Source organism: Astatotilapia calliptera, chromosome 3 (assembly GCF_900246225.1).
Source record: "Astatotilapia calliptera chromosome 3, fAstCal1.2, whole genome shotgun sequence".
NCBI classification, from domain to species: Eukaryota; Metazoa; Chordata; class Actinopteri; order Cichliformes; family Cichlidae; genus Astatotilapia; species Astatotilapia calliptera.
This window is the reverse complement of record NC_039304.1, coordinates 10,579,721-10,597,523: the sequence shown is the minus strand read 5'-3', so window position 1 is coordinate 10,597,523 and position 17,803 is coordinate 10,579,721. Positions and strand designations below refer to the sequence as shown.

The 17,803-nt window shown below is 41.7% G+C and overlaps 1 protein-coding gene across 1 annotated transcript in view; it reads right to left on the bottom strand.

Moving 5' to 3' along the window:
* Positions 1-1,461: 1,461 nt before the first annotated feature.
* ppp2r5b (protein phosphatase 2, regulatory subunit B', beta) overlaps positions 1,462-17,803 on the bottom strand; it is a 51,131-nt gene continuing 34,789 nt past the window's right edge. Inside the window, exons 7-13 of the mRNA XM_026161709.1 lie at positions 13,465-13,573; positions 7,641-7,694; positions 6,341-6,391; positions 6,087-6,206; positions 5,675-5,802; positions 4,880-4,981; positions 1,462-4,310 (exon numbers count right to left, since the gene is read on the bottom strand). Of these exons, the coding sequence (XP_026017494.1) occupies positions 4,082-4,310; positions 4,880-4,981; positions 5,675-5,802; positions 6,087-6,206; positions 6,341-6,391; positions 7,641-7,694; positions 13,465-13,573 (793 nt within the window). The 3' untranslated portion in view covers positions 1,462-4,081. The remainder of the gene's footprint in view (positions 4,311-4,879; positions 4,982-5,674; positions 5,803-6,086; positions 6,207-6,340; positions 6,392-7,640; positions 7,695-13,464; positions 13,574-17,803) is intronic.

Below are 17,803 nucleotides of genomic sequence, written 5' to 3'. Positions count from 1 at the left end.
CTTCCTGTTCTGGAGCAGTTCCTGATTGGATGGCAGAATGCTAGAATTGAGGAATATTATTATTAATCATTATCATGGAGAATTCTTGAACAGTGGGAGCTGGGGTCATCCCAACAACAACAATCTAGAGGGTTTGTGAGTAAGCAACCCAAGAAAAAAAAATCATGAAGCAAACCAAGTTTAGTGACAGCGAGGTCAAGTTTAGTCTCTGTTCGATTGTGTTTCTGAGTGTCACCTGCCTGAATCAAGACAATGTTTGAAATCCCAAAAATGGAAGGGTCTCTCGTTGTCAGCCAGGTGGCGACGTGGAGTAAATTATAGGATTTAAGAAAGGAAATGTTCCACTTGTTTTTGGAGTTTCAGGCGATTGAGGATGACGACGAAATAAGACTTTGGATTTTTGCACTCTTTTTGCAAAATACAATCAAAGAAAAAAGTCAAATTAATGAAACCAGCACCAATAACTTATCTGTAGTTGCCCGCTTCTAGCGTTACCCATAGACTGGTGGTGGTGTTCAGTTGTCCTGTTGTTGTAACGATAACTCAGGCGCCTTTATGTGACGGTAGCTATCAAACAGTGGCAAAATTTGGTTTTTGGCGTCAAAGGTGACATAAGTTGTAAGGTCTTTATGAAAAAGAAAAGAAAAAAACGCAAAGCCGCTTCACCAAAGTTTGAAAGCAAAAAACCCTTTTGGTACGAAGATGGAAACGATTTTCGAAACATTGCTGATTCAGACAAGTTTTTAAGTGAGCGTCTAGGAAAAAAACGGTTCTGCGGGGTTTTTTGAAAGTTTGGTTCGAAGCAGCCGACACTTAGTTCTGCCTGTCAAGCGTAAAAAAAAAAAGAACAATCAGTTTTGTTTCACGATACATTCGGATTCAAACCCTGTCCCACAGGAAGGAGAGAAGGCGAGAGAGAGAAAAAGAAGCAAAGAGACGACTGCTTTCTCCCGTTCTCTGTCGCTCTGTCTACGCATATCTCCTGCTCGCCGAAACACTCACTGGATACACGCTCAAGCACCCACGCACGCAAACACATGCGCGCACACACACGCACACACAACCTGACCGTCAAATAAGGTTACATTTCCTGATCAAATAGAAAATAAATAGCATCAGACTCAGTTTTCCACAAAAAACAAGATTATACAAAAACCAATAAAATTAACAACGTAATTTACAAAGCAAAATCATTTCTCATCAAATAAATCTACACAGAAGGTACCTTTAAGACAATGTGAATATCAAGGACGCAACAGGAGTAAAAACAAGAGTGGGAGGTAAACGTTTCAGTGTGACACCCACTTCCTGTCGTCACCCCCTAAAAAACACAGATTATCCTGAAAGAATGAAAATATTGCTAAAATAATTTTTTTTTCAGTTTTTTTCCTCCCTCTCTTGTATCCCATCACTCTATCATAATGATCAGACAAGAATAAACAGATTTTTGTTGGTTCACATCAAAAAAAAAAAAAAAAAGCTTCCTCATCATGGTCACCATCTAGCAGCTTTTGGTCTGCTCGAACCTGCAGACGTTCCAGGTTCAGAAATCCAACTGGATTGCGGTGTTTTTCTTTTGATTTGACACACATGCGGTGGGTTTCATTCATTCTCATGTGTTGGGTGGGCTTTATGAGTCTGCTTGGATTCGTTTAAATTTAATACTCTGTGATGAGGTTCTAAATGAGAGAATAGACACACGTACACACCAAAAAAAAATCATCATTTGGTGCCAAATTAAAATTAAAGGTAAGCTGTGGAACTTTTAACCAATAAGAGATGATAGATAAAGCATGTTTTATGACTGGATCCAAGTTTTGTTTGCGTGTAAGCAACACATTCACAATACTGATTTCATGCTGTTCTCCTGATCCAACATTTAGTGATGTGTAGAATTTGTGCCAGAAAATGCTGGAAAGTGAAGCAAATGTGCCCAAAACCGCAGTTCCTCAAATGACCACTTGAAGCTCTCCTGTTGAAATATTTATTAATGGTGGAACCCAACCTAGCTGTCTGCTAATCTGACCCAGTCAACTACACCCACGTGGAAAGCGTTTGTGGGGTTGGTGTGCTCTCTTAGAGCTCGGTTAAGAAGCTCGATCATCCAGGAGGCGCTCAGACTAAAGCTGCCACTTCACCACACAGAAAAGAAGTCGATTCAGGTGGTTTGTGACCAGGATGCCTCCCGGGCACCCCCTAAAGGCCCATGTATGCTCAACATGCATCAAGTTGCGCTTGGTTAGTTTTTGTGGCGATCGCGTCAATTTTCACAACCATTTTATTGACACAGATTTACAGATTGCAACAGTATTGAAAAGATGAGACATTCTGGAATAAATAAACATTCAGTGATTTCTTTATTTACGATTTTGACCGAACCAGCGCTAATGTGGAGGTTCTGTCTGAATCGCCACGCCTATCATTTAGGAAAATACTGCGGCGAGTACCGAGTCGTGGCAAAGCCATTATTCGCAGACACGACGACCAACACGTCGACCAACACGTCGAGGATTAATTAGCCATCAGTCACGGATGGATGCATGGATTGAGACTATGCTACTCCCATTCAGTGTATGCACCTTGCTAACAAAGGTTGCTATCATTAGCCAATAACCTCTGGATCCAGAAAGCCAAACTTCAAAACAGGACTTCACAAACCAGTGGGTATCACCACAGAAGCTAAACCTAGCATATGTAGCTTTTTTTAGCGAGCAAAGGCGGATGTTAAAAATGTAATTTCACCAGGCCTCCCTAACAGACAAAGTACATTCATGATGAGTGAGACATAAAATCATCAACGTAAAACTGTGTTTAGAACAAAACTCCACACGGCACCTTTAAAAAAAAAATTATTCAGCTTTAAACGTGGAATGTTTGGGGATTTCTTTGTTTTTTTAAATCCACCACACCACAAGTAATGAATGAAAGCAAATCCACCCATGCCAATCCAGTTCATTCCTCCTCCTTTTAAGGTCTGCTAAAGGGGAATTCTGCTGAATTTCAGCACTCACATTACAGCCTCACACATTTAACACGTGATGTGAATTCAGAATTCGAGTGGACTTCCCCTTTATGATATCTGCTACACTAGTGTTTCTCCCGTAATACACTACAGAAATATCCAGAGACATATGTATATATATAAAAACATTATCATCATCAGTAGTACTTAGAGTAGAGTAATAGTAGTAGAGTAACAAGTAAGAAGAAGGAACATTATTGTACTTATATCATCATCTTCATCAGTGGTTATTAGGGACTTCAGGCTCATCCTTTGGTGGAACCCGGCAGACTGGGAGAGGAGTTAACGCCAGAATCAGCCGTGTGTGTCTGTGTATGTGTGTGTGTGTGTGTGTGTGTGAGACAGTGTGATTTAAAGTAATATTCAGGTGCATGAATCAGCTGTTGGCGTGTGAATTGTTTAACCTGGATAAACTCTCTGTAGCTCTGTCCTCTGATATTTACAGTAAAAATGTACCTGCGCCCGCGTCTATGTGGCGGTTCGTGGGTTCGGCAATAGTTTTGGGACTTTTGTGTGAAATTGCTTCTTTTGTTTATTGATGTATTGTGCTATCCACGCATGAAATCAGCATCTCTGACCAAAAGATAAATACGAGGCCACGGCGCAGACCCGTCCTCCCTTAGGTGACTTAGAAATGTGTTAAACGTGGTAAGTGTTGCACCAAAAGAGATGTTATATCTCTCGTTTTGAGGCAGATTTGAAGCAGGCCAGCTACCGATTTCAGGGCACTGATCTGCCGTTTCCACGAATTTAAATTTCCACGAGTCTGCACTCGGACAGTATTTATCTTCTGGTCTGCAACATAATGTGTGTACAGCAAAATGTGAACCAGTTTCACACAACTCAGTTAGAAAGAAGGTACAGTGTTTACCTTGGATCACCGAGTTTGCGCCTTTTTACAAAAAGCAACCACCTCCGTGACACAAGACGACAGAGGAAAAAAAACAGTGGATTGTTTTGTACCTTTTTCTGTCTCCCAACACTTTTACCGTCATCTTCCTGATTTCTCCCTGTCCCCTAACCCTCCCCTACCCCCCATTGGATCTAATGGAGTGACACCTAGGTGGCGCTCTCCCCGGCTCCAGAAGAGGCCCCGCTGGGCTTGGGCTCGGGCTGGTCGGAGTGAGCTGTCTGCGGGGAGGAAGGGTTAAGCGTGTCCCCTCTCTCGCCTCGCTCCTGGAGGTTGCGCTGGTTCCTGGCGGCCTCCGTGAGCATCTGCATCCGGCGCTCCTGGTACTCCTCCAGGCCTCGCCAGAGCTCGGCACGCTCCCGTTCTCGCTTCAGCTCCCTGGAGAGGCGGCGGAGAAAGGAAAGTAGTTAAGTTTAAAGGGCAGAAATTAGAAAGTGGTACCGGGCCTCAACTCTCACGGCCCAGTACCAAACGACTCGGGGGTTGGGGACCGCTGATTTATATCGGACTGTCATCCCTGACTCTAATTTCAGCTTCTATTAAAATGCTAATTCTTACAGATATGTAATTCTAGATCTAGTTCGTGAATAACAGGGTCCAAATTTTCTATCCTAAGCTAAACTTAGATAAATTCATCCAGTCTTTACTTCATCACTTAACAAATAAAACGTGTCTTTTCATTAAGAGATGATCAAACTGCTGAACTATCCCTGTAGATTTTATTTTCCTCTGGTATCTACTATCTTGAGGTTGAGGCTGGAATTATGATGTGATCCGTGTCCAAAAGATGACCTAAGCGATACATACTTACAACGTGAAATACAATGTGACAGATAATGGAAGAAACGCCGCCTAAAAAATGACTTAGTTCTTAGTTTCTTCCTCTTGTTGTCACCGTCGTATCCAGTGACACAAAGACACGCACAAAAGCAGTGAGTCACACTCACTTCTGTTTCTCCACTTTGTAGGAGGCAGTGAGGTCATCAAAGAGTTTGCTGTTCATCTCCATGAAGGTCTTCAGCACGTTGTAAATCAGAGACACGATGGTCCTGGAGAAACACAGATGGGTCATCAAATGCTTCAATGATGGTGAGAATATGAAAAAAGTCATTTGGTGTGTACCTAAAAATTTAAATGAATAGTGAAACGTAACAGGAGCTTGTATAGTAATATGGCAGTATAGTATCAGGGTCTGAATACTGTGTGTGATAAAGACAAGAATAAAAGGACTTCTGTTATGGCTAACTTAAGGGTTCCTACCAACAATTATTTTCATTATTCAACTAATTTGTAGCCTAAAATATGACAAAAGATCTTCCCAAATGAACTCGCCACTAACAGACTAAACTCATAGACTGAATATAAAAGATGGAAACCAGCCCCTGCCTACTTTAAGCTGGAAAGCTTTGGCCTGAGTATTTTACATGTTGCCATCTTGGGGGTTTGTAACCGAATATTACGAATGAGGAGCAGATCTCAGTGAGAAACGGAGGGTTATGCACGCTCGTGGCGTATCATCGTATGAGCCACACGGCTGCAGACTCCTTTTTGACTCTAATGGGACCATAAATTGAAAGTGAACATCAGGCTGTATTCATAAGGACTTGAAGCTAACGACTAAGCCTGTGAACCCATCATGACCCTTTTCACCCTCTGACTGGACAAGTTGTGATATTTGCTCGTAACAGAGGTTAAGCTCTAAACAAAAAGTTACGATGGGAGTGGTTATGCGTGCCACTGACTGGTTCCAGTGCTCCTTGGAGACTCTGTAGAGGGTAGCGAACACCAGTGGAAGGATGACTTGACAGTTTTCCTCAATCAGACTGAGGATGTATTCATTGTTCCAGAAGTAAAGAGCCCGCTCCGCTACCTAAAACACACACACACACACACACACACACACACACACACACACACACACACACACACACACACACGGGCACAAAGAAGAGTTGATTTTCTTTCATCAGAGTTGTGCAACATTCTTTTTATTAAACTGATTCGTCTAAGAAGTAACTGATTTTCCAGCCTAATACCTGGAGGTAATCAGATTACTATAATCACATTTGTTTTAATCCTGTCTACACCCAAAGCGGTTTTAATCTGTGAGTGACTTCTGTGGTTATTGTTTCCACTTCTGCGTTATTTTAGCACCTGGAAGTGAGGACTGGAGATGCAGGCTGCTATCTGCTTGAAGAGCGGCTCCTGAATCCGCATGAACTGAGATGGCTCTATCACATCCAGGATCTCCTCGATCTCCCCCAGGAACATCACCTAAGTGCGTGCACATTTTTTAAAATGCAGATACAGAGAGATAGGGAAGGACGAGTTAAATCGACACAGTTGCAGCGATGCAACAGTTGAGGAGAAAGAAACATCAACAGCTTTTTCGTCGTCATCGGTCTCACCTCTTTCTGCGTGCAGGTTTTAGGCCAGTACTTGAGCAGCCCTCTGATGATCTGCAGAGCAAATATGAGCACATGTTAAGAGAAATAAACACTGAAGCCATTAGCTCAGCAGGGTAGCTGGCTGACATCCATCTCTACCATCTCCAATGAGTCATTTCCATGCTCTGGCTTTTGCATTAAGAATAATGTCTTTAAGTTTTCACTGACTCTCAGCTGGCTGCATGGGTAACATTAACCATGCTGCTTAAAACTCCTACTTGCTATCTGTCTAAAGTCTAGGATCATGCGGTTATTTTGGTTATTATTAAAAAGGCAAAAAAAAAAAAAAAAGAGAAAGATTTTTTTAAAACATTTTAAACTGGTTTCTTCGGGGAGTAAAACTAAAAAGGCGTGCAGCTAAATGTTCAGAATAATTTTGAATTTCCTGTAAAGTGTGAACAGAAGCATATCTAAACCAAAATAATGAAGTTGTGGGCCCCAAAATCAAATCAGAAAAAGATCAAATGACTTAGTTTCAGGAAATTCACAACATATGGCTGCCCCTCGCTGAGAGTTTTTCTTTCCCACTGTCGCCAAGTGTTTGCTCATAGGGGCTCATCTGATTGTTAGAGTTTCCTCTGTATTATTCAACCCAGTATCAGCAAAACGTGTAATAGACACACCGGTCCACCGTGTCCATGCTTTGCCTCTCCAAAATGTGAAAAAGACATGCACGCATGTTGCAGCACCAGCAGGGGGAGATAATATCTTTAAAGCCAAGAAATCAAAAAACATATAGAGTATATTTCAGGGTTCTTAATAGTCAGAAATGATTAAGTTAATATGTGTTTACATGTAAATGTGTCAATAATGTCAGTTTAAAGCTTTCGCATGATTATTATATTGTTTGCAACTTTTATTGTTTGCAACTTACTGCAACTTCTGCGTGTTTTTTCCCTTCGCGTTTTGGAGAGGAAAAGCGTGACATGGACACACTTTGTGGTGATATCAGGTCGTATTTTTGCCGGTCTTTACTTTGCAATTAAGAACGCTTTCAGGCGACTTTGTTTTGACGGTTTATAAATGAAATTCTATTCGTCCAATAACTTTTTGTGAGTTTATCTCTACAGTTGTCTTTCCTCACTTCACAAATAGTCAGATGACCCACTGTTTACCTTAAAGAAATGATTCATACAGCTTTAAAGCGTCTATGATTATTCACATGCATTATTTTCTCCCATATTTTCAGTTCTTAGGAAAAAACTGAAAATCTTTATAAAACGTGTTGGAATAAGTACAGCGAATGAAGAAGCAGTCTTACATATTCAGTGACTGTGGCATCTTTCTCCATAAACTGCACCACACAGTAGGCCAGCTGTAACGACAGAGAACACGGGGTTACGCACACACAAACTGTCACACTCACACCTACGCACTCTCTCTCTCTCTGGCGCTGTCAACGAGACAATGGGGAATTTAGCACTTATCCCTCAGGATTACACACTGCTAAAGATCGGAAAGACAAGTTTTCCAAATGTGCGCGAGTGCGCGTACGTGTGAGTGTGTGTCTGCAGCTACATCAGCTTTTGTCTCCTCTTATATTAGCGGCAATCATTTCCTATTATTCTGATATTGTGTGTGCATTTGTGTGTTTGCATATGTGTGTTCTGCGGTTGCCCCCTCCGCCCAGGCCGGTTGCCGTGGCGAGTGGGCACCGTGGCGACGGAGACTGTGTGTACGTGTGTTTACTTCGGAAGGAGTGATGTCACACACACAAAGTCCCTTAAGGGCAATGTGAGATAGAGGTTAGACCTCTTGTCTCTCCCCCTCCGTCTATCCTTTGACTGGTTCCCAGTATTACACTAGTGGTTCATTTTATCTTCATAAGTTAGAGCCGAAGTGACTCAATTAAAAGTTTTTTGGGATTATACTGTCATATTATTGATGATGTTTTTAGATCTTTTTGTAGGACAGTTTTCTTCTTTGTTGTTCCTTCCTTTGCCACCTTGTTGAACTGCAGCATCATTGTCTGCCTCACTGTCTGAGCTTTCATCTCTTACAGATTTTTCTGTCTAATCTCCCTTTTTCTCCATACTGGCTATCTTTCTTGTTCATCTTCTTCTCTCCCTTCATCCAAGACTTTCCTATTGCTGCACCCGTGGCACAACATGTTTACAAAAATACAGTGTAAGAGGGAGTGGCGGCTAAAAAAGGAAGTGTTGAAAGCTGGAATATAAAGAAAGCAGGAGAAAAGAAGAGGATTAAAATAAAGTGGGCAAACTATTTAAAGCATTAGTGAGGCGTTTGAGAAACTTGGGGTAAATATGACATTGGATTCTGCTGTCGAGTCAAGGTTTGCGGTTGCATGAGGTCATTGTTAGGCAGGGATTATGTAGTAGACTTCTGTGGACCTTTGTAAAGATTTTACTGATATTGATTTGTCAGGGTGACAGGTCAAATTAAGCTCTATTTTTGGAGCTGAAGTCAGCTCTACTTGATAATGGAAATGCAAGGCAAGCCCTGCTTGCCCAAAAAAACCGAGCAAAAGACATGAATTAAAACCCAAGTGAGTGCTATCTCTGTCCTTGCATCTCAAACAATCTGTTCCATAAGCTTCTCTCATTGCCTGTTTGCACCATCTTTTAAATTACTGTCATCTTCTGGCCACAGTTGGCTAGTGTCTCTAAAAGCAGCTCTGCTTGCCCCTGGTTCCATTGAAATCTGTCTATTTCATGCGCAGGCCTGTGTCCAGTTAGCAATGACTGGAACATGTCAAGCTAAGAGGCCTAAAACTTTTTCTGGTTGCACATGTGAGAATTAACTTATAGCATATCAGTTTTTTGCTCTTTAAATACAGTATTGGAATACAAATATTACAGCTAAATAAAGCCTATGACCAAATCATCTTTGTAGTGTCTCTATACTGTTTCCACACTTTGGAATTAAAGAAAATAAAAATACTGAAATCAGAGGAATGAGACTGTCCAAGAAGGTTGGTTCATAAAAATAAAGTTATTACTATCAAATAATGATAGACTTCAGTCACTTCAGTACATCTCACACTTCAGTATCCACAGTAACTGCTCAAAGCCTAACTATATGCTTAAGAAATGAAAATATGTATATTTTTAAAATCTGAGCTGCAAACAGTAGTCCATGGACCTGCAGCCGAAAATAACAGCCATAAATCGCTAAGGAACACACTTTTTAATTACACTGGTGACACAGTTAATGACTGGTAATGGTTAAGGGGTTAGGAGAGCAGAGAACTCCATTTGTGTTCATGAATAATTTTGCCAGTGCACAAGTGAATAATAAAAAAGCCCCCGTACTGCATCCCTTGCTTCCCCATTTTATAATCAGATTCCGATCATAAACACTTGCCACCCTGGAAGTTCCTGTTCCTGTATATGAGTTTATATCTACTGCTGAAACACAATCCATTGTTGTTTTAACCCTTGTATGGTGTTCGGGTCTGTGAGACCCGTGTTCAGTTTTTTTCAAAAGAAAAATTAAACAATTAATTATTTTTTCACGTGTAAATGTGTTGTGTCTTTCCACTCACTCCACTTGATTATAACTGATTTATTTATAACATTTTATATAAAAGAAAAACGAGAAGCACATTAATTCATAAATGTGATCTAACAAAGGTAAAGGGAAAAAATTAACCATGTTTGCTGTTCATATGTCTTGTAATTGGGATGAAGTAAACATCTGTTGAGTAATTTAACATAAAATTGTTTGATAGTGTTAATTTGGAAAGCCAAAACTCTAGCGGGTCCACCAGACCCATGAACACTGGCTGAGTAACAAAAATACGAACACCACACAAGGGTTAAGAAGCTTGCAGCAGCCAAATAAGAGAAAAATTGTTTAGCAATGTTGTGTTTAATTTATGTTGAAGCAAATATATCTGCATTTAATGAAACATGTTTGTGTGAGACGATGTGGACATGTTACTGATGTTACTTGTGTTATTTTCATCAGACAGCCAAAGTCGTGAAGCTCAGTTTAAGCTGTGATTTTAAACTGGCCGTAGGTGTGAATGTGAGAGTGTGATTATCTGTCTGTGCTAGCCACACGATGGGCTGGTGACCTCCAGAGTGTAACCTGCTTCCACTCCCTATGATAGTTTCGAGAGACTCCAGCCCAGCCCCCTGTAACCCTAAGTGAGAGAAGCTGTTAGGAAAATGGATGGCTGAATAGATGATTAGCTTTACTGAACCCACACTGGGGCCACATACTCTAAGTCAGTGATATCAATACATTCAAATGTATTTCAGTGCTCATCTTCTAAGATGTTTAAACAGTTTGCTGTGATATCATATTTTGATACCGGCATCCAGAACTAGGTCAGTCCTGAACAGCCACACCTACTGAGTACAAAACTGCCATCCACAAGACCCTGCTTCTCCCGTGACCCTGTCAAACCGAGTGTGTGTGAGTGTGTGAATAATTTATGTGTGTGAACCACAGGGAGAGGAGAGATGGGGAGAAATGTAGGGCACAGTGATGCTGAGACCCAGAATACACACAGACACACATTTTGTGGGGAACAAACTGTATCTTCTGCATAAGCAAACAAAGTATGGCACAAATAAAATGCACAGGCGTGCACAAACACAATAGACTGGCAGCCATCTGTGTCACCAAGTATTATAATAACCCAGACACACATACTCGTACACAAACACCAAAAAAAATCAAAGGCACTCACACACGAATGTAACTCAGATGTGAGTGCGTCTCTCAGCGGCACTATCTGTGACTCAACCCTGCCTCCTAGTGGTACATTTGACACATTGCTAAAATGTCTAAGTATTACCAGGAACAATTTTAGACACATTAAGCTCACTTACTTCTTCTTGGGTTCATACATATATTCAAGCCAGATGTTTGTTTAGATGTTTTTAAGTGCAGGAGACCAATCAGACAATGGTCATGGTGACAGGTAGAGTTTAGGATAGCCGATTAAAGTGTCTGTCAAGAATAAAAGCAACAAGCTTGCTTCTACCTGGAGATCTTTTTCTATAGATTTAGTTTACAAAGACATGAATATAAAACTGTGCAAAAGTCTTGAGCTACCCTTCATTTTTTATATGTTATTTTATTCAAACCAGTTGAAACACAAATAGAAAGAAATACAGTATATCAGGCAAAAACAGAGTTTGTGCAATTCTAAAAAGTTTAAAAGTTAATTTTTGGTATGACCACCTTGATTGTTAAACACTTACTTGTGAGGTAAGCTTTCTTGTAATAATTTCTTTAAGTAGTCTTAAGGAATAATTCTCCAGTTTTCCTGAAGGGGACTGAAAGATCTGTTCTGTTCTCTGTCAAGATGATCTCACACTGCTCTATGTTGATGTCTGGGCTCTGGGGAGGCCAATCCACGACTGACGCTGCTTCACTACTCATAACATTAGTCGTCTCCATCCTTTTCTCTCCCCACACGCCACTGCCATTCTTGTTCATAGCCTGGTCACTTCCCGGATCGACTACTGCAACTCTCTTCTTTTTGGTCTTAGTCAAAAATCTCTCCATAAGCTTCAACGTGACCTGAACTCTGCTGCCCATATTATCACCAGGACCCCTTCTATGCACCACATCACCCGTGTTCTGCAGCAGCTTCATTGGCTTCCGGTTAAATACCGCATCAATTTCAAGATACTTTTGTATACATTCAAGGCTATCCATCATCTCTCGCCTTCATACCTCTCTGACCTGGTTCAGATCACCATTCCCGCTCGGTGTCTCTCTTTCCATCCCTTCCCCTCGGCTACCTACCACGGGGCGCAGGGCTTTCTGTCGCTCTGCCCCCCGCCTTTGGAACTCCCTTCCTCCTGAGATGAGAAACATCGCTTCCCTTTCTCTTTTTAAGGCCAGACTCAAAACTCACCTGTTCACAAAAGCCTATTCCACATAAGCTTTTCCATCCTGCTATTTTAATTTATTTTATTTAATTGCTCCATGTTTTATCCTTATAAATTTGTAAATTGTTATGTTTGTTGTTGTTGTTGCTTGTCTCTATTCTGCTGTGTACAGTGTCCTTGAATGTTTTGAAAGGTGCTTTATTAAATAAAATGTATTATTACTGTGTTTTTTCTGTCCAAGTAGGTTTTTTCACTGCATGGGGAGTTTGTTTGAGATCACTGTCAGGCTGAATAATTAAGTCTTTTTCAATCACCCACTTTCCAGATGGCATTGCATGGTGCCTCTAAATCTGACAGAACTTTTCTATGTTCATAATTTGATCAGTTTTGACAAGTTTTCCAATACTCCTGACTTAAATGCAGCCCCAAACCACGACAGAGCCTCCATCATGTTTTACAGATAGCTATATCTCTCAGGTCCTGTGCGAGGTCTTTACTTTTTTGCTAATTTTATCTTAAGACATGAATTTTATACACTGCTCATCTACTATAAATAGTTTTCAGGCCTGCCACTTCTTCTTTTCCCCACGACTTACCCACTTCCTCAATTTTTCCCAAGATATACTCTTCGGGAATCACCTCGATGGTGAAAAAATGCTATTTTTTGCATGTCAAACTGGGTTATCTGTGTGAGTTTTCATAGATTCAGCTCAAGAAATGGGAGCAAATTATGTGTTTTACGAAAGGCTGCTAGTACCAGAATCAGAGTACTTTATTAATCCCAGAGGAAATGATGTGGTCACATTTGCTCCAAGACAGTAAGAACAGTAACTAACTAAACTAAATTAATTAATACAATATATTAAGAAGTTACAAAATATAACAAAATAGCTCTAATTATAAATATCCCAGTATATTACAGTAACAAAGTATCTAAAGAATCCTCTAAAATGGACTGAAACTGAGTGAAGGCAGGTATTTTTGCTTGAAAATGTAACAAATACAAGCAAAATACACATAAGGACACAGGAAAGTATGGCTGCAAGGAACATCAGTCATTCAAACACATACTCTCCTCTTCATTCGGATGTAATTAGGGCATCAAACGACATCAAAAAATGTGACTGCATTCGTGGTGATAAATAGGTGTCGAAAACTGTTTCCCATGGTACATAAAATCAAAAGATGCTGACGACAGGGCCGAGCTTTGTTAAAGAGTCTAACGTTAAAGCACAAATATAAACTGGTAGTGAGGGTAGGATAGTCACCGACCTGCGCGTGGAAGATGGAAAGGGACTTTGCCGTGTGTAGCGGGATGAGGACCCGAACCAGGAACTGCTTATGTTCAGACTTCAGCGGCAGGGCGAAGCCGTTTATGATGCTGGAACAGAGGAGATGAGAAGGCAGTTAAAAGTGACCGTCGTTTCTCGGGGGTATGTGGGGGGTTTTTTTATGACAAAAAGCACATGTACGCCTTTTACTTAAGTCATCCTGTTTAAAAATCAGCACCACGACCCTCCAACTTTAAGGCCACCTGTCCAAAAACATCCCGGTCACCTGTTACCAAACGCGATCTTCTAACGAACACGTTTCAATCAATGAATGGTGCGAATGGTAATATTTATTTACACCACAGCATCATGTGTTGCTTCAAAAAAGAAAAAACCCTCCTCTGAGTCACACATGTGTACGCCTGTGCATTCATCTGTGCTCTCAGACTCTATTTTCGTACTGTGTCCGTTTCCGAGTGACTGGACGAGCGCGTGGTCTGCTCTGTTCACAGCTGCACCGGCTGCCCACAGAGAGAAAAGTATGAGCAGCAGAAGAGTGGGAACTAAACTTGGAAAGTGCGACGCTCATTTAGCTGTAAAACGAGCCGCCCGTCAGTTTTTTTCACGGGCGATTCATGTGTTTGTCTGCATCAGTCCGTCCGTCTGTCTTCATTTCTAATAGCGCTGTTGTCAGTTTAACAGAGGAGTCCTTCAGTAATATCTCCCTCCTGCTGTTCCTCTAATCTGTCTCTCTGCTTCCTTTCTCACCCTCTTTCTGAACGCCTCCCCGTCTCCTCTATCTATGCACCGCATCCTCTCTCACCCATCTCTCTCCCGCACTCTCCATGTGTGGGAGGAGCTATAAATACCTCTGTTACCACCAACATGAATACAAACCTCTCTCTCCTCTCCTGCTCCCTCCTTCCTCCACTTCTGACTCACTGTTCACTCACTCGTCCCCTCTCCGGCTCCATCTATCCCTCCATTCCTCCTTTTTCCCTCACCTTGGACTCGTCCTCTCCCTCGCCTTCCTTGAGCCGCCACTTGTTTCCGAGATCGCCTCACTATTGTTAAGAGCTGAAAAGTTACTGTTGGTCTCTTATGGCAGGAAAAAAAACACTCTCAGTCTGGATACATCCTTCTTTTTAACTCCTAAGTATAACATCAGACAAGGAAAGACAAACACACAGGGCAGAGGCTAGACTCCATTAGCCGAAATTCCCCTGAGAGGGATTAATATTTATTGTTTCTGATACTGATTTGTTTGCGTTCTTATTGCTTATTACTTCTTTGGGTTGTTGTCTTAGTCTTTCCATTTCTAAATTATCATTAGCACATCTGTTTATCTGCTCTGGCTACAGACCTAAAACACGGATGCAGCTTCACAGCGAGGCTTCACTATCCGACATCAAGAAGCTGATGTCAATCAGAATCAGAATCAGAATCAGAATACTTTATTGATCCCTGGGGGAAATTATTTTTTGTTACAGTGCTCCATTTTAAACCAACATTAAGACAAGACAGAAAATACACTAACTAAGAATAGTACAATATATACATATATATACATACATACATACATAAGTCACTCATAAATAAATAGTTGGAAAAGAAACATGTGTAGCTGTAGCAGCAAACAGTGTGTTAAGTGGATGCGTTGTACAGGGAGATGGCCACAGGCAGGAATGATTTCCTGTGTCGTTCAGTGGTGCTTTTCGGTAATCTCAGTCTCTCACTGAACGTGCTCCTGTGACTGACCAGCATGTCATGGAGTGGGTGGGAGGTGTTATCCAACATTGTCTTTATCTTGGACAGCATCCGCCTCTCCGACACCACCTTGAGGGAGTCCAGCTCCATCCCCACAACATTGCTGGCCTTACGGATTAGTTTATTAAGTCTGTTGGCATCTGCGACCCTCAGCCTGCTCCCCCAGCATGCAACAGCATAGAGGATCGCACTGGCCACAACAGACTCATAGAAAATCCTCAGCATTTTCTGGCAGATGTTGAAGGACCTCAGTCGCCTCAAAAAATAGAGACGACTCTGGCCCTTCCTGTAAAGTGCTGTGGTGTTTTTAGCCCAGTCCAGTTTATTGTCAATGTGAACTCCAAGGTATTTATAGTCCTCCACAATGTCAACACTGACCCCCTGGATTGAAACAGGGGTCAAGTGTTTCCTGGTCTTCCTGAAGTCCACGATCAGTTCCTTGGTCTTTGCCACGTTGAGCTGCAGGTGATTCTGCTCACACCACGTGACAAAGGAGTCGACCACAGCCCGGTACTCTGTCTCATCATCCCTGCTGATGCATCCAACCACCGCAGAGTCATCAGAAAACTTCTGAAGATGGCAGGTCTCTGTGCAGTGGCTGAAGTCTGTGGTGTAGAGGGTGAAGAGGAAGGGGGAGAGGACAGTCCCCTGTGGTGCCCCTGTGCTGCTGATCACCTTGTCAGACACACACTGTGGGAGACGTACATATTGTGGTCTTCCTGTCAGGTAATCAACAATCCAGGACACCAGAGAAGCATCCACCTGCATCGCTGCTAACTTATCACCCAGGAGGGTCGGCCTGATGGTGTTGAAAGCACTGGAAAAGTCAAAAAACATGACCCTCACAGTGCTCGCCGGCTGGTCCAGATGGGTGTAGACACGATTGAGCAGGTAGATGATAAGCGAACTGAAGGGGATCCAGGTGTGGTCTTACTATGGGTCGCAGCTGGTCCAGGATGAGCCTTTCCAGGGTCTTCATGATGTGGGAGGTCAATGCCACGGGCCTGTAATCCTGGGGGCCATGTGCATCTTTTACTCCCTGTCTGTGACTTTAAACTTGTGCCTTTGTGGGTTTCTCTGCCTTAGACTTACTAGAGTGCCCTTGTTAGCATAACAAGACCATTAGGCTACCGCTATATAGCCTGCTAAAAAGCTAGGTTGTTATGTAGCTTTAGATTATATGTCAGCATCAAACCAGAACATCAGTAGCATTGCAACTCATCAGCTCACAGGTTACTTCACAACAGTTTGAGTGAAGACTCATTATGCGATGACTGTTTGCAAGGATGCTGTTCTTTTGCACTGTAGACAGATGGGCGCCTTGCCATCACATTAGCTCATCTGTACTTTAGCCGGATGAGCTAAAAACATTAAGCTAACTTAATTCAGACTTTTCTCTGGAGTCTGTTCTGTTTTAAAATGGCTTTCATGGCTACAGAAGAGGATTATGGTCAGAATTCCCCCAAATATTTTTTTCAGTGGCCCTAATCCTCATCAGTGCAAAATTGATATAATGCTAAGTACTCATCTAAGCTACTAAGCATCTAAGCTAATCTACTGGAAGCAGTACATCTACTTAAATCCAGAACTATTTTTGTGTCTCCTGCAGATAACAAATTTAGGTTTTTTTTGAGTGAAAGCAATATGACTGGAAATGTTTATTTGTTGCTAGCCAACAATACTAACAGTAGCTCTTTCTTTGGTGCTAATTCTAAAGTTACAACCCCTTCAGCTAATTAACAACAGAGCAATAAATAGATGTATGCAAATAAATAAAACAGCTAGAACTAATATCTGCAAATATGTAAACATGTGGATAAAATATTATTACTATATTATTGCTATTATTATTATTATTGTACACTGAACAGTCTTACAGGAGCTGGTATAAAGGACCTCCAGAGGTACTCAGTCTTGCACCTTGGTGCAATCAGTCTTTGACAGAAGGTGCTACTGTGCTATTACTCTATAACTACCAGCGCATGGAGTGGGTGTTGATCATAACTGATTTGAGAGCATTCTTCTCATGGCCACCTGCTGGACTGTCTCAAGATCAGAACCGACCACTGAGCCGGCTTTCTCGATAAGTTTGTCTACTCTGCCCCTGTCACAGGGGAAAGGTGTCCGCACCAGCAGACCACAGTCCACAGCAAAAACAGAGCACTGGCCACCCCTGTATGACACTTTGTCCAAAAGAGTGGGGAGATGTCGCTTGACCTCAGTCTCCTTAGGAAATAAAGTCTATTGCTAAATATTATTGCTTAGAATATCAAATGTAACCATAACGGGTCCACAGGTGTTGATAAAGAGGCTTTTTTTCCCCATCTTGGACAAAGCCAGGCTATCGCTTTCTCCTTAACCTAGTCTGATATGCTAGGCTAACCACAAGCTCAGCAGCTACCACGAAGACACGGTGTTGATAGTAGTTTTTTATATCTCACAATGACAGCATGCACATTTCACTGATTCGTCCATTCTTGCTCCTGGTTGTTTACATGTGAGGCTCAACATAAGAAACGCGTGTTTGTTTATCAGTTTGCCTTTCTTCTTCGCTGCCTCTTCATTTCTGTCTT